This window comes from Pristiophorus japonicus, chromosome 13, assembly GCF_044704955.1.
Source record: "Pristiophorus japonicus isolate sPriJap1 chromosome 13, sPriJap1.hap1, whole genome shotgun sequence".
NCBI classification, from domain to species: Eukaryota; Metazoa; Chordata; class Chondrichthyes; family Pristiophoridae; genus Pristiophorus; species Pristiophorus japonicus.
Window position 1 is genome coordinate 48,181,122 of NC_091989.1, and position 23,511 is coordinate 48,204,632.

The 23,511-nt window shown below is 41.7% G+C and overlaps 1 protein-coding gene across 3 annotated transcripts in view; it reads right to left on the minus strand.

The window, feature by feature from the left end:
* LOC139278543 (RAD51-associated protein 1-like) overlaps positions 1 to 23,511 on the minus strand; it is a 72,247-nt gene that overhangs the window by 37,935 nt on the left and 10,801 nt on the right. For all 3 annotated transcript variants that reach the window (XM_070897424.1, XM_070897423.1, XM_070897422.1), the window contains exons 2-6: positions 19,120 to 19,166; positions 16,878 to 17,010; positions 14,751 to 14,830; positions 11,352 to 11,429; positions 7,012 to 7,176 (exon numbers count right to left, since the gene is read on the minus strand). In XM_070897424.1, coding sequence (XP_070753525.1) covers positions 7,012 to 7,176; positions 11,352 to 11,429; positions 14,751 to 14,830; positions 16,878 to 17,010; positions 19,120 to 19,166 — 503 coding nt within the window. The remainder of the gene's footprint in view (positions 1 to 7,011; positions 7,177 to 11,351; positions 11,430 to 14,750; positions 14,831 to 16,877; positions 17,011 to 19,119; positions 19,167 to 23,511) is intronic.

Below are 23,511 nucleotides of genomic sequence, written 5' to 3' on the forward strand. Positions count from 1 at the left end.
CTCGGGTCGGGGTGGGGTGGATCGGGTGTCGGATCTGGTCGGGGGTGGGGGGGGAGCAGGAGCTGGCCGTGGGAGGAGCCTCATTCACGCAGCCCCAGTGAGGCCATTCAGCCAGGGCTAGGGGCTGCGTGCTTCGGGCCCCTCCCACACAGTTCGGCGCCTGGAGCTACTGCACTTGCGTGCCGACTGTAGCGCGCATGTGCAGAGGTCCCGGCACTGGCTCCGCCCCCCCACAGCTCGTGCTGGCTGCGCCGAGGGCCAGAGGACCTGTAAGTAGGTGGAGAATACCGAGGATTTTTTTAGGCGCCGTTTTAGGCGCGAAAAACGGGCGCCCAGCTCGGAGGGGCGCCCGTTTTTTTTCTTGTGGAAACTTGGGCCCATAGAAACATAGAAAATAGGTGCAGGAGCAGGCCATTCAGCCCTTCTAGCCTGCACCGCCATTCAATGAGTTTCTATGAGATCCCCTCTCATCCTTCTAAACTCCAGTGAATACAGGCCCAGTCGATCCAGTCTCTCCTCATATGTCAATCCTGCCATTCCGGGAATCAGTCTGATGAACCTTCGCTGCACTCCCTCAATAGCAAGGACGTCCTTCCTCAGATTAGGAGACCAAAACTGAACACAATATTCCAGGTGAGGCCTCACCAAGGCCCTGTACAACTGCAGTAAGATCTCCTTTGCTTCTATATTCAAATCCCCTAGCTATGAAGGCCAACATACCATTTGCCTTCTTCACCAACTGCTGTACCTGCATGCCAACTTTCAATGACTGATGTACCATAACACCCAGGTCTCATTGCACCTCCCCTTTTCCTAATCTGCCGCCATTCAGATAATATTCTGCCTTTGTGGTTTTGCCACCTCACATTTATCCACATTATACTGCATCTGCCATGCGTTTGCCCACTCACCTAACCTGTCCAAGTCACCCTGCAGCCTATTAGCGTCCTCCTCATAGCTCACATCGCCACCCAGCTTAGTGTCATCTGCAAACTTGGAGATATTACACTCAATTCCTTCATCTAAATCATTAATGTATATTGTAAATAGTTGGGGTCCCAACACTGAGCCCTGCAGCACCCCACTAGTCACTGCCTGTCATTCTGAAAAGGACCCATTTATCCTGACTCTCTGCTTCCTGTCTGCCAACCAGTTCTCTATCCACGTCCAATACCATGTGCTTTAATTTTGCACACCAATCTCTTGTGTGGGACCTTGTCAAAAGCCTTCTGAAAGTCCAAATACACCATATCCACTGGTTCTCATTTGTCCACTCTACTAGTTACATCCTCAAAAAATTCTAGAAGATTTGTCAAGCATGATTTCCCTTTCACAAATCCATGCTGACTTGGACCGATCCTGTCACTGCTGTGAGGAGAACATAAAGCGTCTGCAAAGGGATATAGATAGACTAAGTGAGTGGGCAGTAAGGTGGCAGATGGAGTATAATGTAGGGAAATGTGAAGTTATTCACTTTGGTCGGAAGAATAAAAAAAAAGAATATTTTTTAAATGGTGAGAAACTTGTAAATGTTGGTGTTCAGAGAGATTTGGGTGTCCATGAAACACAGAAAGCTGACATGCAAGTACAGCAAGCAATGAGGAAGGCATGTTGTCCATTATTGTAAGGGGGTTAGAGTATAAGAGTAAGGATGTCTTGCTACAATTGTACAGGGCTTTGTTGAGACCACACCTGGAATACTGTGTACAGTTTTGGTCTCCTTATCTAAGGAAGGATGTACTTGCCTTGGAGGCGGTACAACAGAGGTTCACTAGATTGATTCCTGGAATAAGTGAGCTGTCTTACGATGACAGATTGTGTAGAATGGGTCTATACTCTCTGGAGTTTAGAAGAATGAGAGGTGATCTCACTGAAACGTACAAGATTCTGAAGGGGATTGACAGGGTAGATGCTGAGAGGTTGTTTCCCCTGGCTGGAGTGTCTAGAACTAGGGGGCACAGTCTTAGAATAAGGGGTAGGCCATTTAAGACATAAGGAGGAATTTCTTCACTCAGAGGGTTGTGAATCTTTGTAATTCTTTGCCCCAGAGGGCTGTGGATGCTGAGTCTCTGAATATATTCAAGGCTGAGAGAGATAGATTTTTGTAGTCTAGGTTAATCAAGGGATATGGAGATCGGGTGGGAAAGTGGAGTTGAGGTCGATGATCAGCCACGATCTTTATTGAATGGTGGAGCAGGCTCGAGGGGCCGTATGGTCTACTCCTGCTCCTATTTCTTATGTTCTTATTTAAGTATGGTTTTTAAAGTATGGGCTAAATGTTTTATTCATCATTTATAAAAATGTCTTCAGGTATAATGAGGGCCACCTGGCTACTAGACTGTTCACATACCTTTCTCGACGTGGTAAATGGATATCAGATATCCATGTGAATTCTGTGAAATCAAACAGTTATTTGAAACATTGAACTTTTTGATTGCCACAACTCTACCAGGATTCACTTGGCTTCAATCCACCTAAAATATTGGCCTTGAACTCAGACCAATGAGAGCAGCGAAACATGTTCACAAATGCCATTTTGCGATACAGCCAACCTCAATTAACCCTCTCCCTCATATTTTGACTGAAGAAATATGGTGGGCAAAGAAGAACATATACAGCAACCTGGAACATGGATGTAGATTTGTGAAAATTCCACCAAATCCAGTATTTCTTTACATACTGAAAAAAAACAGGGTTGCTTTAGGCATGAAGCAAAGCGAACCGCTAAAAATTATTGTTGGCATGATCAAAACCCTGATGTATACGCTCCTTGAAACTCATTATCAGATCACTAGGGCTCTTCATATTTATTATTGCTTACATAAACAGAATTATGAAAACATTAGAATAGGACCAGAAACAAGAGGTGCATAGACAGAAGAACTGAAATTTGAAATGTTTTAAGTTATGACACTGAGTAATTCACAACACTGCACTGATACTGATTAAAAAAAAAGAAAGAGACACACAGCATATCAGTCAGTATCTGAAAAGCGCAAAGACCCAAGTTTATAGTGTCACAGGTGAAAACTTAAACTAGCATTTTAAGAAGACTGGGGAAAAGGGAGGGAGAATCGGACAATAGATATTGCAATCACAGAGATTGGCTTGATAGATTTGCAAAATGTTTAAAAACAATAATCTGAATAGAAAGACATCAAAAACAATAGAACATGCAAATAGCTAAAATGGTGAAAAAAAACATAGGAGAGGCTCACACAAACAAAAAGCTAAGAACATTGAGGAAATTAAGGAAAGCAAGAAAGAAAAAGGATTCCTTTGGATATGGAAGGTTTTAAATAAAAACCCATAAAGCAGGTGTACAGTTTAGCAAATAGCTTATAAAGTGCAATGTGTACTTTAAAAACTAAACTGCAACAAGGAGTCAGCAGGGCGGGGGGAAATGAAGGTGTCACCGCTCAGTGCCAGGAAATAGGCAATCAGGAGCAGGGAGCCTGAGAATAGTCAGAGAAGGAACAGGATAGGGCTGGAAATGGGTGGAAAAAGATATAAAGGTACATAAGCACAGAATTAGGTTAGATGCTAAGAGGTACTTCTCTTCACAGAAAGTAGTCGACCTGTGAACAAGTTGCCAGCACTTCAATGTGGTACTGAGGGAATGTTGTACTGTCAGAGGTGTCGACTTTCGGATGAGACGTTAAACTGAGGAGCCCTGTCGGCCCTCTTGGGAGGACGTAAAAAAAATCCATGGCACTATTCAAAAAAACAGCAGGGGTGTTCACCCAGTGTCCTGGCCAATATTTGTCCCTCAATCAGCATCACTAAAACAGATTATCTGGTCATGTAGCTCATTGCCATTTGTGGGGCCTTGCTGTGCATATACTGGCTGCAGTGTTACCCTACATTACAACATTGTCTACATGAAAAGTACCTCTTTGGCTGAGAAGCACTTTGGGACACCCAAAGGCCATGAAACAACAACAACTTGTATTTATATAGCACCTTTAATGTAGTGAAAGGTCCCAAGGCGCTTCACAGGAGTATTTTGCACGTAAAAATTTGACACCGAGCCGCATAAGTAGGAATTAGCGCGGGTGACCAAAAGCTTGGTCAAAGAGGTATGTTTTAAGGAGCATCTTAAAAGAGGAAAGAGAAGTAGAGAGGAGGGGAAGTTTACGCAGTGAGTGCCAGAGCTTGGGGCCTAGGCAACAGAAGGCACGGCCACCAATGGTTGAGCAATTATAATCGGGGATGCTCAGGAGGGCAGAATTAGAGGAGCGCAGACATCTCGGGGGGGATTGTGAGGCTGGAGGAGATTAGAGAGATAGGGAGGGGTGAGGCCATGGAGGGATTTAATAATAAGGGTAAGAAAGGTGCTTAAATGCAAGGCTTTCATTTTCCTTTGATTAATTTCTCGTTTCTGCCTTGATTGTCATGCTGAAGAGCAAATATTTTTCTTTATTTAATAGCGATCTTAAAACTGTTTTTTTTATAATGGTTTTGCTTTGGCCTTTATTCTGTCCCACACATTGCTACTAGTCGTAGAACAGCAGCCTGAGTAGGGTATTGCGCAGCTGTTTGAAGTTCCAGTGAGCATCAAACAACGTTCTGCTCGGTGCCTGATTTGGGTTTTACAGCAATGAATGGAACGAAATAAATTCCAAAGATTTAAATAAAAATGCATATAACAGAGCTATGCAGTGCAATACAGTTTGCAGAATGCAGGGACAACAAAAAGCTGAGTAATGCATCAGGCCTTTTATGCAATGAACTGGTCAACTGTTAAAATATTGTTACGGTTAAAAGAATGAATATTCACAAAAGGCCTGTGGGCGTTTGCTTATAATAGAGATAACCATAAAATATTCACGTGTACTGGCTGAGTTCAAGGCAAGATTTTGCTTCACTTCACTGACCTTCCTCTCATTCTCTGTAAATACCCAGTACGTGCGGACACACATGCCCAGAAGTAGATTGATTGCATCTTTATTTAGACTTGTGCTTAAATGTTTTTCCTGGATGTTAGATATTAACCATCACTAAAAAATGTGATTTTTGTTAGCATGAATTCGGCATTCTCATGCTTTTTTATTACATCCCCAGAATTTGTAGAATCCCAAACATCACTTTAAATAATATTAACCAAAACAAGGACAAGTTTACACATACAATCCCCACAGTATTTCTCTCACAGAAATTAAACACTTTGGTCATTGAATGAGTCTAGTTTTCAAGTAATTTTCAGTTTTAATTTTGACTATATAAATGCCTAATCTTTCTTTCAACTGTCCAAAAAATATTAACCAGTACTCTGTTTTATGCACTTTCTATCCATCTTGCCACATTCCTTATATCAGGTCCTTAATTTAAATCACAAAGCCTCTTATGCAGCACCTTATCATTCGCCTATTGAAAATCACTTGATCGGATAAAAGCAAACATTTTTGCATGTCTTTTGCTTTGTATTTCATATGGTTAGAACCAGCATGTAAGGGGTTAAACCAATATCATGTAAGGTACTTCTCAAAAGAGAATATATTACTTTATTTCCAGATGAACTGACTTTGGCATTCTTCCAGAGTGCAAATTGAGCAGGATAATAACAACAACAAATTCAAGGTGTTAATTGTACAGAGCTGCCACATTCAATGGTATGTATTTTTACCACTGGCAAATAAAGCCTTAATTCAATATTAATTAATGGCTAGTTACTTTGATGTATTCATAATTGCATTGTCTGTTGTTTTGGTGGCTTAATGAATATAAGACCCAGGCTACAGATCAAAAGATGGGCTCCAGTTTGGGCTAGTGACTTTGATTGACATACGAGAGATGGACGAGGCAATTGTTGGTTGAAGCCCTCTGTAATGGCCAGCTTGAGCTCAAGGACTTCCTCTTACAGAATTATACTGGCAGACCAGAACCAGTCTTGAATGTGCAGCCAGTGAGTGAGTCTCACAGTCAATTGCCAGCAGGATATCTGTATTATAAAGGTGAATGCAGGCACAACCAGTAGGAGCTAGACTAGATTGTCTCTAAGGCCATTAAACCTGTTTAGAAATTATACATACAGGTAAAAGAAGTTGCATCTTTTATACATATATTGAGTAGAGAAATATGCATTTCACTGTGTTAAACTGTATTGTGATTGAAGTGCAAATAAAGTCAATAAGGTAAAGCAACTAATGCTGTCTCAATTAATCCGTTAAAAAAAAACTAGATGAACATCTGGTTAAAATTCGGACTGAATAGTCTAACAATAACTGTGGACATAGATTAAATATTGATTGGAATACAATATGGTTCATGTAAAATGTAACTGCTTGGAAGTAAATAATGTGAATCATACATTAAATGAATTTTTGCTGTCTTAGGGTTCAATTTATACAGCCTTATCTTGGGAGGTTTTGCCTGTGGTTGTTTACATTCCTCAGGCTGGTTCAGTTGCGTAGAATACAGTAATGCAAGCTGCACATGGTCTTCTGGAAGGGATGGACTAGATGAGCCAAATTATCTTTTCTCATCCTGTACTTTAGAATGTTCTTAACCATTATTATGCTTATTACATATGTAAAATCAATAAAAGGACGTATTATTTTGGAATAGTTTGCTTGAAACTAGATTTGGAAAATGATCAAGTACAAAAGTCACCGTCACAGGCAAAATGTATGCCGCATATTGTTGTGTACCAAAAACAAATACCATTAGAAAAGTCAACTCCTATTAAACAAAGTGAATACTTTTTAATGAAATTCAAACTAAAGTATTAGTGAATCTTATATTTTCTTGTATATTTTCAATTATGAATTTCAAAGTGTATCCTTTACTCATTTAACGTGTAAAAATTATAATTAGGGCTATTGATGTGTGAACCTCAAATATTCACGAAATAAGAGTAAAACACGAGATTGCTTTTGTTACCAGGCATTACTACAAATGTGTTGAAAGAGAAATTCGTTCTAGATTATCAGTTCATTATCACATTTAATGGAAACGTTTACTTAACTCAGACAGTAATGATTGTGTAATTATTAGTTACCAACTACTCACTCGCCATATAGTCTTGTTCACTTCCAGAATCCTCCTCACATTCACCATCGCTACCTCTATCATTAAGTAGAATTTCCCTCTGTTTTGCTGCAGCTCCGGATGCTGATTGCCTCTGTCTGGGTCGAACCAAAGGACCTTCATTTGCAGCTGTAATCTCATCTAGGCCTGCAGAAAAACACTGGCTAGAGATTACAACAGTCAGTGTTCTGAATAGTATAAAGAAAATATGATGATACTATCTAATAATCTATAATTCATTATATAATAAAAAATGGTACGTTTAGCAAACATTTGACTGCCACATTTCTCCAATTCCTGTCAGTCATACTTCAAATGTCACACTCGCATTTAAAAAAAATAAACAGTGGCAGTCATTTGGAACGTACAGAAGTCTCACAGAGAATATCAGAGCCACAATATCTGCAGCTTCTTGATCAACTACACTAAAAAAAAATGATAAAGCTTGGATTCTGTCCTGGAGCCTAACCAGCCATCAAATTCTTGTAGGATATATATATATATTTTTTAAATACTGCTGTTTGCTTCTACTCTTTTCATTTAATTTCAGCCAATTGGTTGCCACGTGGTACTAATATCCCACCTTGCTGTCACCAATTGTTGCAATTCGGGATTGTCCAGATATTTTTTCTCATATCCAACACAAAGGCCAGCTCCATTGGGTAAACCTGCACTACCTGTGAACTGAAGCACGATCTGAATGAATGATATTCCAAGAGAAGCAACCGGTCAAAGAAAGGTAGCAGGGAACCAACTAAATTACTCAAAATACTTTTTTGAAAATGTTTTCATTCACCATTTTTACCCTTCTGCTGCCATGGGCTCAAAATAAGATTTCTAATAAAATAAAAACATTTTTAAAAATTACATTTCACTACAACACAAATAAACAATTATCTTTTTGCCTTTGAGTACCTTCATTAAAATTTTTGTTCGAAAGCCTCAGCCTCTATCAAAAGCCTAAGCTTATATTTGATAAGATTTCCCAGAACTAATGCTTCCAATTTTATCGATACCCCAATCTGGGCATTTGCCAGCATACATTAGTACAGGTTGAGCATCCAAAATCCAGAATCCAGAATGTTCTGGAATGCGGATTCCGGACCGATATGTGGCAGGGTCGTCCGGAATCCGTAAAATGTTCCGGATTCCCGATCCACGACCCTGGGCCTCGCCTCTGCCCGTTTCACCGCCACTGCCCAACCTCGGGCGTCGCCTACGCCCGCCGCCCGACCTTGGGCCTTGCCTCGCCCCACTGCCGCTGCCCGACTTCGGGCCTGGCCTGGCCTCCGCCCGCCTCGCCCCACCGCCACTGCCCAACCTCGGGCGTCGCCTCCGCCCTTCTCACCACCGCTGCCCGACCTTGGGCCTCGCCTTGCTCCACTGCCGCTGCCCGACCTCGGGCCTGGCCTGGCCTCCGCTCGCCTCACCGCCACCGCTGCCCGACCTTGGGCCTCGTCTCGCCCCACTGCCACTGCCCGACCTCGGGCCTGGCCTGGCCTCCGCTCGCCTCACCGCCACTGTCCGACCTCGGGCCTCGCCTCCGCCCGCCTCACCCCACCACCGCTGCTCAACCTCGGGCCTCACCTTGCCGCCGCTGCCCTTACCCCGCCGCCACTCTTACCTCGGGGCCTCCTCACTGGCCCGCCCCAACATCTCCTCTGTGACGGGGCCCGCTGGCCCAAACACTTCCTTGGCGGTGGGGCCCGCCAGAACTGCTCCACCTCGGCAGGGCTCCACCCGAACATCACCACGGAGGCTGGGCCCTGCCCGATGACCTCCTGGATGGGGCCGGCGACCCGAACAGCTCCTTGGTGAGCACCACCACCCACCCCCCCCCCCCGCCCTTTTTGACATTCCGAAATTCGGAAATACCCGCACTTGGGCTCAGGTGTTTCCGGATTCGCGACGTCAGAAAGACGTTCCAAAGTCCGGAAAAACGCAAAATCCGAAACGGCCTCGGTCCCGAGGGTTCCAGATTTGGGACGCTGCACTTTATGATTCTTTCAATGCAACTGCTAGGTTGTGTGTCCCTATTCTGTAACAGGCTCTCTCAGTTCTTTTGTTTTACCAAATTATTTGGAAATCAACTGGCGAATAACTTTTAATAGCTTTATTCAGGTAAAGTTCCACACTTAAGCTATGAGTGAGAGTGAGTTATTTTGTTTTTCTCAAGTGAGAAATTAAATTGTGTCTTTTCTCATGATTTGAAGTCAAATTGGAAAAAGCTTTTTGAACTTAAGTTTCACAAGAAAGAATTTAAGTTCTTACTTGAGAAAGAATTGAACAGGGTGCTACAAAAATGTGAGAAAAAGAAAGAGAGCGATGAACATACACAGATGGATAATCAGAACACAATTCGTTCACTGGAGATGTGCACCAGAACCCACATGAAAACAATGCAAAACAAGAACCGCTTTGAGGTAATTTTTCCACAGGGTAACAATGTATATATGAAGGGTTGTTATATATAAAACATTTATGTTTAATAAAGCAGCCACATTTATTTACTATTAGTGCCTGTAAACATCAACTTATTGTACTGGAACAAATCAAAAACTCTCAATACAGTGTCTGAGTTCTTCAAATTCTCCCTCGACCTCCACCCATCCTTCCAAACTCCACATTCTACCGTCAATTCTGTCAAACCATAAGTTTCCCCTCTACAGTATAGTCAAACAATAGGACTGATTGATATCAAACCTAGGATCCCCACTGTAATGTTGCCAAACCCCCTCCTTTCAATCTTGCTAAATTTCAGAATACCAGAGTACTGTAAATCCTCACCCCAATCCTAGTGCTACTAAAATCCAGAATCCACATTGCTGCTAAACCCCACAACCCTCCCACATTCCCCATTATTGCTAAATTACCAAGCATTGGCCTCCAACTTGGTATATGTTACCTCTGATCCTGCTGGGCTTTAAAAAAGGCAAGAGGTAAAATTGAGAACATACCCAGTACATAGCATCTATGTGATATAATAAGCATATTCTGTTTGCATGTACTTCCTGTCAACTTTTCTATTATAAATTCCTATGCTCACATGGCAGTAGATGCTAGCTCAATTAATAATTTTAAATCAGAGATTGATAGATTTTTGCTAGCCAATGGTATAAAGGGGTATGGAGCCAAGACGGGTGGATGGAGGTAGGATACAGATCAGCCATGACCTCATTGAATAGCGGATCAGGCTGAAGGGGCTAAATGGTTTGCGCCTGTTCCCATGATTTGATCTACACATTGACACAGACACCACAGGAACTGCAATGGTTCTAAAAGGCCCACAACCAACTTCTCAGTGCAATGTGTTCCTAGAACATTTTGTTTTCTTAAAATACTGATAGAAAGCAAAAACCAATGCCATCATTGGGAATATAGTGTAAGACGATAAAATTACAGCAGATTCGTGACCCAGCTCAGTGATATTAGGTTTCAGCAAGTATATTGTACTCATGCCTTTCATTTGAGTTTAACTAATATGCTCATAATATAACTTGAGACAACATGTCCGAGTCCTATATATTGGTACCTGAATCTATAACTAAAAGCTATGTAGCAGGAGGTTGAGAATGTATTGGTGGGACAGAGCCTGAAAATGTGAGACCCATTCGGATAGATAAGCAAAGAAACTGGATATTTAAGAGATGGGAAAGTTGCTTTTCTTTAAATCACCAGTCGATCTCTCATGGTGTACAAAATGGAGAATGCGGTCTATGGTACCTGTCTCTGTTGTCTTTGTGTTGCTGTTTTATTTCTCTGTCTGCCATTTTTTGCTTCTCTCACTCTCTAATGCTTTTTGATTCTCTATCTGCCGCTTCTTTAAATAATTTTGAAAAACATTAGAAGCTCAAGAAGAACATTCCATCAGTACAGCCGACTGAACGGTACTGCTGTATCCCAGTAGATACACTGCGCATACTCAGACTGTACATTCCAAATTCAGCTCATAGTGTCACAGCTCTGGGAAAAAAATCTAATTCAAGTCCAACCTTTTAGTAGAGGCTGAGACCTTCAAGTAAAATCTTTATTGAAGGCAATAAAAGACAAATGATAATTCAGTTGATAAATTTAATCATATGATTTCTGTTTTCTTTAAAAAAGAAAAAACCTGAGAAAAAAATTAAAAAGCAGATAAGGGACATAAAATATATAAAACCCACTGCTGCACACAGAACAAGTGACTCGGTAATCAGCTAGTAACTGTAATTTTAAGACAATTCAGGAAAATAGACTAGCCATCTGAAATTCCCTATTCACAATCAATTAACAGGGAAAGCAAAAATGAACAGCAATCATTCAATTTATTGTCTCAAACTTACCCAGAAAGTCGCTATCCACACTGCAGTTGGAGTGTAATGATGTATTCGTATTTGTAGCTTCTCTAGCTGATTCATTAGCTGTTTATTAAATATAGTATCAATTTTACTTTCCAGATTTATAATTATTATCTATTGAAGTCTTAGATTAGAAATATGCATTCAGATATCGCTTTAACTTTTGAAAAGCAAGGGATAATTTTTAACTTCGCCATCTGGGCAGTAACCTGGTGAAGCGGATCACCCATCCATTTTTCATTCTATTAATTGCAGTGGAACAGAAATCGGGCAGGTTCTACAATGGGCCAAGCGGAATACCTGCCAAGTTGCCTCTCAGGCAGAGAAGTTGAAAATTATCCCCATATTTCTAAACTTAAGATGCAGGAGGAAACATATTTTCATAAGAACACTTTTTTTGTGATTCGACTTAAACTTGTTGAATTTAAACTTACTTGGATAGATTAACACTGTAGAGGATTCAAAGTTCAATTTAAGGAATTTTACCAAAAGGAGATTGATTAGATGCTGCAACAGTTTGTTGATATTTATATTCAGACACGAGTTATTATTACCCTTTTCAGCAAAAACTGAGCAAAAACTTCATGTCCTTTATACTCTACATATTCTCCCGAACAGAATATAGAGGTCTACATGTTTTAATACACAGGTACAATCAAACCCTGAGTGTTTCAACTACTATAGTCAGATATAACATTATAACAGATTAAAATTAAGGCTGTTAGAGAAAGATATAGATTTATCTAAAAAATTACATCACCTGTTATAAATTAATGAATGCCATACTGCCAGTAAATAATTGTTATATTTAATAGGTCTGGCAATGGGTGGATAAACTGAGTTATGCCTTTGTGCAATTTCCCATATGAAGATCTCTCGACAACATGTGAAATCTAGTTGGCATAGCCATTGTCAATCTAAATCACCAAGGCTCTTGATTTTAAGCTTTTTCCGGGCTCAAGCCAAGAACATTTGAACCATCACCCAGTTCACTGCCCATTAATGCATCAAGAAGGTGACTGATGCTTTATTCAGGAGCATCGATGCCTTCATAGCATTCTACATTGAGCAGTAGCAGCATTTGGCGATGTTTCACAATTCTATTGTACTGCTGGCTTTCCATCAGTACAAGGAGTGATCAATTCCACCCACCTAGCCTTTTGTGTCTCTGCTCACAATCCTGTGGACTACATGAACAAAGAGATTCTCCTCGGTGTCCAACTGACCTGTGACCACTGGATCAATGCCTCCTTCCTCAGTAGCTCCCATAATGAACTTATATTGTGCCAGGATTATTTAAAGGAGGTGGTAGAATGGAAGAAAGGCTCTTCTCTTGCCATGGCTAATTACACTCGCAGCAGCCCCCAGATCATCGCTGCAGGAGTTCCTCAGGGCAGTACCCTCGGCCCAACCATCTTCAGCTGCTTCATCAATGACCTTCCCTCCACCATAAAAGGTCAGAAGTGGGGATGTTTGCTGATGATTGTTCAGTTCCATTCAGATAATGAAGCAGTCGAAACCTGCACGCAGCAAAACCTGGGCAACATTCAGGCTTGGGCTGATAAGTGGCAAGCAACATTCGTGCCACACAAGTGCCAGGCACTGGATCATCTCCAGCAAGAGTGTCTAACCACCCTCTCCTTGACATTCAACGGGATTACCATCGCCAAATCCCCCACCATCAACATCCTGGGGGTCACCATTGATCAGAAATTTAACTGGACCAGCCACATAAATACTGTGGCAACAAGAACAGGTCAGAGACTGGGTATTCTGTAGCTAGTGTCTCATCTCCTGAGTCCCCAAAGCCTTTCCACCATCTACAATGGCACAAGTCAGGGGCGTGATGGAATACTCTCCACTTGCCTGGATGGGTACAGCTCCAACATACACTCAAGAAGCTCGACACCATTCAGGACAAAGCAGCCCGCTTGATTGGCACCCCATCCACTACCTTCAACATTCACCCTCCACCACCAGCACACTGAGGCTGCACCATGTACTATCTACAAGATGCACCGCAACAACTCGCCAAGGCTTCTTCGACAGCACCTCCCAAACCCGTGAAGCTCTAACGCCTAGAAGGACAAGGGCAGCAGGCACACGAGGTCACCACCACCTCCAAGTCTCACACCATCCTGACTTGTAAATATATCACCGTTCCATCATTGTCGTTGGGTCAAAATCCTAGAACTCCCTGCCTAACAGCACTGCGGGAGTACCTTCACTTCACGGACTGCAGCGGTTCAAGAAGGCAGCACACACCTTCTCAATGGCAATTAGGGATGGGCAATAAATGCCAACGATGCTCACATCCCATTAACGAATAATTTTAAAAAGCTACAGACAACATCAAAGCACAGATACAAGGCCCATGCAACCACCGGGATAATTTTTTTGAGCATACTATTGGCATATTCTGAAGTAGCATTTCAGGTATCTGGACTGATCAGAGCATGAAGTACAGTATAACCCCCATCTAGAGTCTCCAGGACCATCGACCAAGCTCATAGGTAAGTGAGACCACCAGTTAGAAATGCTAATCTTTAGAAACAGCTGTTTGCCTCTCTGAAACCAATCATGCTAGGCATCGAACCTTGGATATATAAATGGATAATCTCAAAACTGGCCTTTAGGTAACACTTTCCAACAGCTGTCAAACTCAGACTCAGAGATTTCCTTTCAGCTGTATAATAGGCACCTGCCTTCGGTATGGCCAATGGAGCGAGGAAATCAGCTTGCATTGTGCCAACCACCTTTATGTTAGACATTCAGTTCCAAAGCAAGAAAAATACCTTGTATTTATGTAGTGCCTTTCATAATTTCAGGACATTCCAAAGAGCTTCACAGCCAAAGAAATACCTTTAAAGTGTAGTCACTGTTGTAATGTAGGCAAATGCAGAAACCAATTTACACACGGCAGGGTCCCACAAACAGCAGTGAAACCAATAAATAGATAATCTTGTTTTTTTTTAGTGATGCTGGTTGAGGGATTTTAGCCAGAGGCAAAACAAAGGATCAACTTTTTGTTGAATTGTACATCCTTGAAAATAACTCAAGAGCCCATTCATCTCCCTAATGAGTGTCCAAGTCACAAATTATTCTTTACATAGAGAGAGAGGTGGGAAGTCTCAGTCCTAATTGTATTTCCAACTATAAATGTAACCTTTAAAATACATGTACTAAATATATATTTTTAATGGTGTGGAAAATTCTTTTTATGTTTCAGCCCAATTACACAATAAACATATAATAAAATGTTTTATTCATTATGTTGGTAAAATAGGCTGCAAAAATATAAGATAACAATTCAACTGGGATAAGAATTTTGTGTTATTAACTAACTACATTGAAAACTTCTACCTTGTTAAAAAAAGTTCTCACCTTCACTGGTTGGCTCTTGCACGGATAGGACTAAAGCAGTTTCCAAGTTTCTTTGGTAAAGCTTTTCATCGAGTGGCAATCTATGATATGAAGCAATCTGACAAGTATTAACAGCTGAAATACAAGGAAAAGTGCACACAGACATGCAAGTTATGTCAATAACTATTTAACACAAAGAAAACAAATCTTCACAAATCGAACAATGACAAATTGAACAATGACAAAGATTATTGGCATTTCTTATGGATATTTTTAGTTGCTTCAGTTTTTTTGCTGGCAACATTCTCCACAGAATTTAGTTGAGGGAATAAATTAAAATTGCTGAAATTACGAGACCAAAATGATATGAGCATCCTGAGAACTGGCCACTCATTAAAAAAGTATTACACTTCAGTGAAATAATGACACTGAGAAAGAAAAAGATGAAGTCACCAACTGGGTGAGCCGATAAAGACTGATCAACAGGGACTAAGTGTTTCACTCAGTGGTAACATATCTATTAAGAGTTTCTGTTGTTTGACCTCATTGCTACTAATCAGTACAATAATACAAAGTATGCTAAGTCACTGTCCAGTGCTGACATCAAAGCACAATTGTGCAATCCAGCTCCCCAAGAAACTCCAGCATAATGAACCTGTCCACTCCCTAGCTCTCTTGGAGTCTCTGCAATCTTTAAATAAATGAGCATTACCTCACCACAAAGAGGAAAATAATCCATATTACATCGAACAACAAATGGCTGGTAGTGAGTTTAAAGCAATTTAAACTCAGCATGTGTTTTGTTCATAAATTTATAGCATAATCAAACTACTTCAATGTATTACTATCCTGTAACTCAATACTAGCCATCTGTATCCATCAATTTTGAATCATAAATATGATGCACTTTATTGGTAAAGCTGTTCACAAAACAGTCTGATCTTGAAAGCGAAGCAGCAACAGGACTCAGCTAGGAGCATGTCAGCTCGCCTTAAAGGCAATCAAAGTGACTTCAAATTTTCCCACATTTCCCTTTAGATCAGTTTGGGCCCGAAATTGGTGGGCATACCACCTGCGGACCGCCAACATACCACCCAAAATCGCAAAATTGATCGAAAAAAACAACGTACCGCCCAGCGGAAAATTTCATCAGCGACATACCGCCAGGCAGCATGCATATCGTCCACCCCTGCATACCTCTGACATACTGATCAAAATTGCCAAATGGATGACTTACCACCAACCCTGCAGATTGCCCTGGAAAAGGTGGTTTTAAGTCAATCTTTAGTTGGCGGTATGCATCTTCACCTATGAATTTTAAAAAAAAATCTGTCACCCCCCAGTCTCTCTCCCCCCACAGCAATCTGACCCCCCTCAAGTAGTGATCTCCCCCCCCCCCCCAAAATAGTATTCCCTCACCACAACAAAGAAGCAATCTCTCCCTCCCCCCCCCCACCGTCCCCAAGAAATCCCCACATCACTCTCAGGCCGGCAGTCTCTGTCGATTCTGGTCTGTGTCTCTCGGAGGGGGGGGGGCGGCGGTGCTTTGCAGCAGCATGCGCGTGCGCAGAACTCGGGACTCGAAGATTCCAGAATAAAAAAGACTCACTGCCCACACACCATCCGCTCCGCCCGTTGCACTCCGCTCGGCATAACGGCGAGAAAAAACTGATGAAAATCGAGCACACTCCGCCCCAGCGATACTGGCGGCATGAAACGACATACCACCAGCATATCGCAGAGAAATGGGCGGACGACCAATTTCGGCTCCTTTGAATTTCGTGCACTGTATTGGCAGGATTCAGATGTGCGCCTGCAATTGTGCACGCAAGTTCCAAATCTCAGCCATGAGGAAAAACCATCCAGCAGAAGAATAATAAATTTTAATAAATATAATTAGAATATTCAAGTTAACAGATATTACTTTTGAGAAAGAAAAAGCTTGCAATTATTCACAATACTAAGAATAGCCTGTAAAATTGTAAGATCAATAATGCTGTGCATTTATTGCAAGGAAAAATAAATAATGGAAAATCTGGAGGAAGGAGTAGCACTGATGCTGCCCAAAGGAGGAAAATCAGGCTGTGCAAATATCCCAACTACCAGCGGCGCTCACTGATATTTTCTTAAATTACAAACCAACCTCACCTTTCCTTAGGTGGTACCTTTTTAGCTTTTGCGTCTTGACTGTCAGAATTTGTAATATTTTTTTCCTTCCGATCTTTAGCTGTTAGACGGGACTTTTTACTTGGAGGAGCTGATACATGTGAAAAATCTTCATCTGCAAATAAACAAAATATATAAACACTATTGTTCCAGTGTACCCACAATTATTCACTTGTGAAAAATCACTATTCCAGTAGAGCTTACAGATTAAAGGATTAGTTCACACTCAAAATTAACTGTAGTTAAGGAGAAAGTTGTGAAACCAGGAAATTTTATTCTAGGTTAAAGAAACTATGAGCTGAGGATAACTTAACAAATTACTAAATCGAATACCACTTAGCCAATAAATGATGATTCAGTAAAACTAAACAAATGGAATTGCACGGATTCTTAATTCTGAAGGGAGTTGACATGGGGTTTAGGTAGGAAACGAGGAACAATGGACAGAATCAGACTTTTAAAAAAAAATTGAAGAAATGGCTGGGCTGAAAGGACTTTGGGGCTAATTTTCCACATTGCCGATTTTTGGCGCAGTTGTAGAGATATGTCCGGCTTTTTAGTGGCCGACTGCGCCCAAAAAAAGTTGCAAGTTTCACCCTAATAAACTTTAATTTTGGAACGGCAGATTGTCCTTGAGCTCTGTTGGTGGAGCTTAAGGTCTGCGCCGAAAAACTGGGGTTGCCAAGCTAACGAGTGACACACTGAAGGGCTGAGGCTGCAAGTGAAACATACAAGGTGCAGCAAGACATAAGCAATTGCAGAACCCCAGTACCGCTCCTATCCTGGGCCGAATGCCCCCCCCCGCCCCCGGTGCCGCTCCTATCCTGGGCCAAAAGGCCCCGATGCCGCTCCTATCCCGGGCCGAATGACCCCCTGCCCCGCTCCTATCCTGGGCCGAATGGGCCCCCCGCCTCCGGTGCCTCTCCTATCCCGGGCCGAATGTTCCCCCCCCCCCCACCCCCACTCCCACTCCTATCCCGGGCCAAAAGACCCCCCGTCCCTGGTGCTGCTCCTATCCTGGACTGAAAGGCCCCCCCATCCTGCCCCTGCTGCTATCCCGGGCTGTGGAACTTGATTTTCTGCGCCAATTTTCTTAAGTCACCATAAGGTTTTTCAGAACAGTGCACTGCGCTGTTTTTGAAAAATCCCTAGTTGGCCAAACTTGTTTAAATGGCCTGAAATGGTGCCGCTGGCAGCCAGCATCCCCAGTAACATCAAAAAATTGGGAGCTAAAAATAAAATCGGCTGTAAGTAGTTTACAATGGTGCAGAAACCTTGGCGAAACTTGCTGATTTTAGTTTACTTCAAAAAAAACAGCGGACGCCATAAAAACAGCGCAGAATGGTGATGAAAATAGGGCCCATTTTTTTTTATGTAATAGACAAATTTTAGCAAGTAATTTAGCTCTTTGTATGTGCTTCTTAAAAACAAGAGCTGCGTTTGCTGGAACAGGAAAGGCTAGCGGGAGGGTTCTAATATAAATATTCAAAATTATGCAAGAATTTGAGATGGTGACTGGTGAAAGACTATTTCTACTGGTCAGTAGATCAGTAACAAAGAGGCATAAACTCAGGATTAGTACTTGAAGCATAAAGGAAGAGGTTAGAAGGATTGTTTTCATGCTTAGAATATGGAATACTTTACCATGTGACTATTCAAGGTGATTCAATCACATTTAAATTGGAATAGAAACATAGAAAATAGGTGGAGGAGTAGGCCATTCAGCCCTTCGAGCCCGCACCACCATTCAATAAGATCATGGCTGATCATTCTCTCAGTACCCCTTTCCTGCTTTCTCTCCATACCCCTTGATCCCTTTAGCCGTAAGGGCCATATCTAACTCCCTCTTGAACATATCCAATGAACTGGCATCAACAACTCTCTGCGGTAGGGAATTCCACAGGTTAACAACTCTGGGTGAAGAAGTTTCTCCTCATCTCAGTCCTAAATGGCCTACCCCTTATCCGAAGACTGTGTCTCCTGGTTCTGGACTTCCCCAACATCGGGAACATTCTTCCCGCATCTAACCTGTCCAGTCCCGTCAGAATTAAACACGAAGAATAAAAGGGCCACGGGCAAATAGCATTGAAATGAGATCACAGTAGGCAGCTCCAGTGTGGGAGCTAGAACTGGCACATGTGGCTGAATGGCTTTGGTATGCACCAGCATTTCTATATTCTACAGAAAGCCAATGTACACTTTTTAACTTTTACCCAAAACTCACCATCATCAAAGTCTCCACACTGTGAATAATTTACAACTTTCTTGGTCCTAATGATAGAAAAGAAACATGTTTTACATTTCACAATCTTAAAGTAGAAAACTCAAAAACAAATCATTTGAAATATATTTCGGAAGAACATTTCAAAATTAGACATACTTAAGAAAAGAATAAAAACGTTGGAAATCCAGAACAATGCAGGCTAACTCAAAGACTACATTGCGTAAGGCTATGTTTAAAGTTAAGTTTGCAGCTATGACAATTAACTGGATTTATTTATTTGAGAGCTAAATGCATTGCTCTTAGCAGAGGGTAATTAGATTTTTTTTTACACAGCAAATGATGATGATCGGAAAGGGTGGTGGAAACAGATTTACTCGCAACTTTCAAAAGGTAATTATATAAATACTTGAAAAGGAAAAATGAGCAGGACTATAGGGAAAGAGCGGGGGAGTGGGTCTAAAGGGATAGCTCTTTCAAAGAGCTGGCACTGGCATGATGGCCTGAATGGCCGCCTATGCTGCAAGATTCAATGATTTGTTATTTTGGATCTCACAATATACTAGTGTTCATTTTTTTTTAAACAATAACCTAGTATTTCATTTCAAGGTTTTAGAAATATCTTGTCTTTTGATACTTGATTGGAAACTTGCATTTGGTTGATTAAGTGATAATCAGTTTGCTTTTGCCACTTGCATAAACTAAATGACATCTTCAATCAGAAGAATTTCAATTTAATTTAAAAAAAGATAACTACATATATATTTACAAAAGTGAGATTTGTGCAGTACAGACAAATCAGATAAGAGCGGGGGATATGCCATATTATCTGGATGACTCCAGTGAGATCCTACCACCTGAGCTTTAGTGTAGGATAACAAGACACCAGGTGATATTTTTGGGTCTTTACCACCAACCTTCTTACCCTAGACTATGTCAACTCGAATCTTAATACTTAAAACTTCTTCCCAAGTACTCACATATTGGAAACCACTTCCACAACTCATTAATCCCCCACCCCACTCCCATTTCTTTCTCATCCAGGCACCACCCCAACACTATCACACCCTGTAACCCTTCTCCCAACACAGCCAAAAGCTTTAATCCTCCTCCCATCACAGCCAAATCCTTCAACCCTCCTCCCACCACTGCCTAATCCTGCAACTCCCCTTCCACCACTAGCTCCTCCCCACATACCACTCCCAGACCACCCCTGCACTAGTTGTATATCCCACCCATACCTTCCTCATTTTTTCTACATCTATAAACCCTTTTCCCCAAATTCATACTCTGAAACCCACCCAATACTCTCGTGTTTATACATTTAAAAAAAAACTTTCCTTCATATATTTTCCCTCACCACTTTCCTTCATCACCTCCTTCCCAGTATCTCACCTGGCCAATATTTTTGTTCTCACCCGGCCAATATTTTTGTTCTCACCACCCAATTATCTGCAACTTTAACTTTCTTCCTCCTTTGTCCGCTAATCTTTCGCTGCACCCCATCACTAAGCTCTTTCCCCCTTATCACTAACCTCTGCTGCCCCCTTTTTATTTTCTCCCCTTACATTTCATACCTCCCCATCACTGAACCCAGACACCCCAACTTTTCTCCCCGCCACCAGTCACACATACAAATCCACAGTCTCAGATAAACTCCAAAGTCACCATATCCCCTTTAAGAGCAAATTTGCCCGATAGAAACACTTTGCCACAGCTCCCTGCTTCATGACACATCCAGTGCCAGTCACCAATATAAACAGAATCTTCCCCACCACACGAATGGACACTCACAAAACATAAAAGTCCATAAATATTTTTATTACATCTATATACAAAATACATCATACAAATTATATTGAGTACACAATTTAAAAAACATTACTGTACACAGATATATGGATAACAAGGGAGTGAAAAACAAATAAAATTTAACCCATAGTTAAAGTATATTTGCATCATATAATTGCCCAAAGAACAATTTTATTTACAAGTCAATAGGAAGTGTTACACCATTTGTAAGTAAAATGATACCAAATGAAGTAGTATAGTCCTTTCACCCAGAAATGTAGATTCAAAACCAGTTACAATGTTGTGATTAAAAGCCTCACTCTCCTCTTCCACACCAGCTTCTCATCAATGCTTTTCACCGCCTCAAAAGGAACTTCCCTGCTAACCAACCCTTTAATAATTGTTTCTCGTGGCCAGCTGCAATCCACCCACCCACCCTCGCAATGTGTCTCTTCCTCTCGGCAAACTCCTGCCTTCCCTGTTTCTTTTGCATGTTCCTGGGATTGAAGCTTGCCAAATCACCTATTGCAGGTCTCTCTAAAACCAGCAATGTTACAAAAGCAGAAAAAACAAATTCAAGGGAAAATGGTAAATTAAAAAATTAACAAAATAAAAAATATTTATTTAAAAACTACGGGGGAGAAATTCCCAAGCGCTCCGATTGGGGGCGGTAACCAGCTCGGGGCGGGACTTCCTGCATCCGGCACGGAAATCCCACCCTGGCCTCGAAATTGCGGTTACCGCTCCTCACAGGAAGTGGAGCACAATCTCGCGTGCTCCACTTCCTGATGGGGTGGGTGCCGGGATGATTCTGGGGGGCGATCGGCATTGCTACACTGCTGCTCCGCGTAGCATTGAGACGGTTCACCGCTCCCTCCCCTTCGGTTAAAGGATTGGGCTCCTGCGCACTTCGCTGGGCCTCTGATAGCCTCTACTGGGCCACCAGGGCGTCATGGTGCCGAGGCCACAGCCCGGCACCCAAAACCTTTTGCCTCTGCCTCTGCCTCTGCGCTCTGCTCTGCCTCTGCCTCCTGAGCGGAGGTCGGCCCGGTTCGCGATCCGCGAGGCTGGCGCTGACACTTCTCGCGGTGTGCTGGCCAATGTCAACCATGGGGCGGAAAGGGGTCACCGCGCACGGTGGTGATGTCATCGCCTGTTGCGCGACACACACACACACGATCAAACAAATTCAACAAACTCAATCTTCCTCCTCTCTTCCCCACCCTGCAGTACCTTCCCTCTCTGATCTCCAGCATAACAGTCCTCCCTTGCCCTGTGGGTAATGCAATTCAATGTGGAAATGTGTGAAATAAAGCATTCTGAGTGGAAAAACAAGCAACGGGAAAATGCTGAAGGGTGTGGAGGAACAGAGACACCTAGGGATGCAATATATAATTCATTGAAAGTGAGAGTGCAGGTAGATTAAACCACAAAACAATAGTATTCTGGGTTTTAGAATCAAGGAAATTGAGTACAAAAGTAAACAAGTAATAATGCATAGGTACAACCCAATGGTTAGGCCACAGAGTAATTGTGCACTTTTGAACATTATAGAAAAGATAATAAAGCCTTTGAGAGTATACAGTGTACATTTATCAGGATGATACCAAGAATGAGAAACCATCGTTATGAGGATTGACTAAAGGTATTGGGACTATGTCCACTGAGGTAGAGAAAGCCAAGAACAGAATTAAAAGGTTTTAAAAAACAATGATTGCTTTGTCATAGTAGATAACTAAGAGAAAGACTAGTGCATTTTAAGGAAATGCAGATAAACATTTGAAGCACAGGAAGATACAGAACTGGGCAGAATGCAGGAAGTGAGATTAGTTGTAGACAGCTTTAGAAAAGAGTCCAGACAGACAAAATAAGGTTCTTCCTCTGCTGTAATCTTTTATGATTCCCTTATAAAATAATTTATGAATTAAGCTTCAATAATGATTTGCAGTAGAGAATTCCATGTTCTATGCACCCTCTGTATAAAGAAATATGTTCCAACTGCCCATTTAATTCTTTTTCTAGTTATCTTAAATTTGTGCCCTCTCATTTTACAAACCAGTGGAAACATCCAGCACTATTGGCCCTTACACAGCACTTCATAATCTTGAAGACTTCTAGTAGATCACCTCTAAACTTTCTCAACACCAGGGGGAAAGGCCAAAGTTCTCAGGTTCTCTTCACAAGTCATCCCTGGTTACACCCCTCCAGTGAATCTATGGTGCATCTTATCCACTGATTTATGACATTCATACAAGGGCATGCTCAAAACTGCACTCAATACTTCAATTGCAGCCTAACAAGCTTATCAGTTTCCTGCTTTGTATTCTCTAGATACAGAAGCTAGGATTCTGTTTGTCTTTACTGCCTTATCCATTCCAACAGTTCACCGTTTATAACCTGTGCATCTGCACACCAAGATTCCTCCACTTCATTTAAAACCTTCCCATTTAAAATATATTTCCTTTTGCTATTCTTACTTCCAAAATGTATGACTTCAGTTTGCTACAATGAACTGCATTTGCCACCTATCCGCACACTCTGCTAACCTATGTCCTTCTACAGTCTTTCATAATCCTCAGCACAATTTGCCATACTCCCTAATTT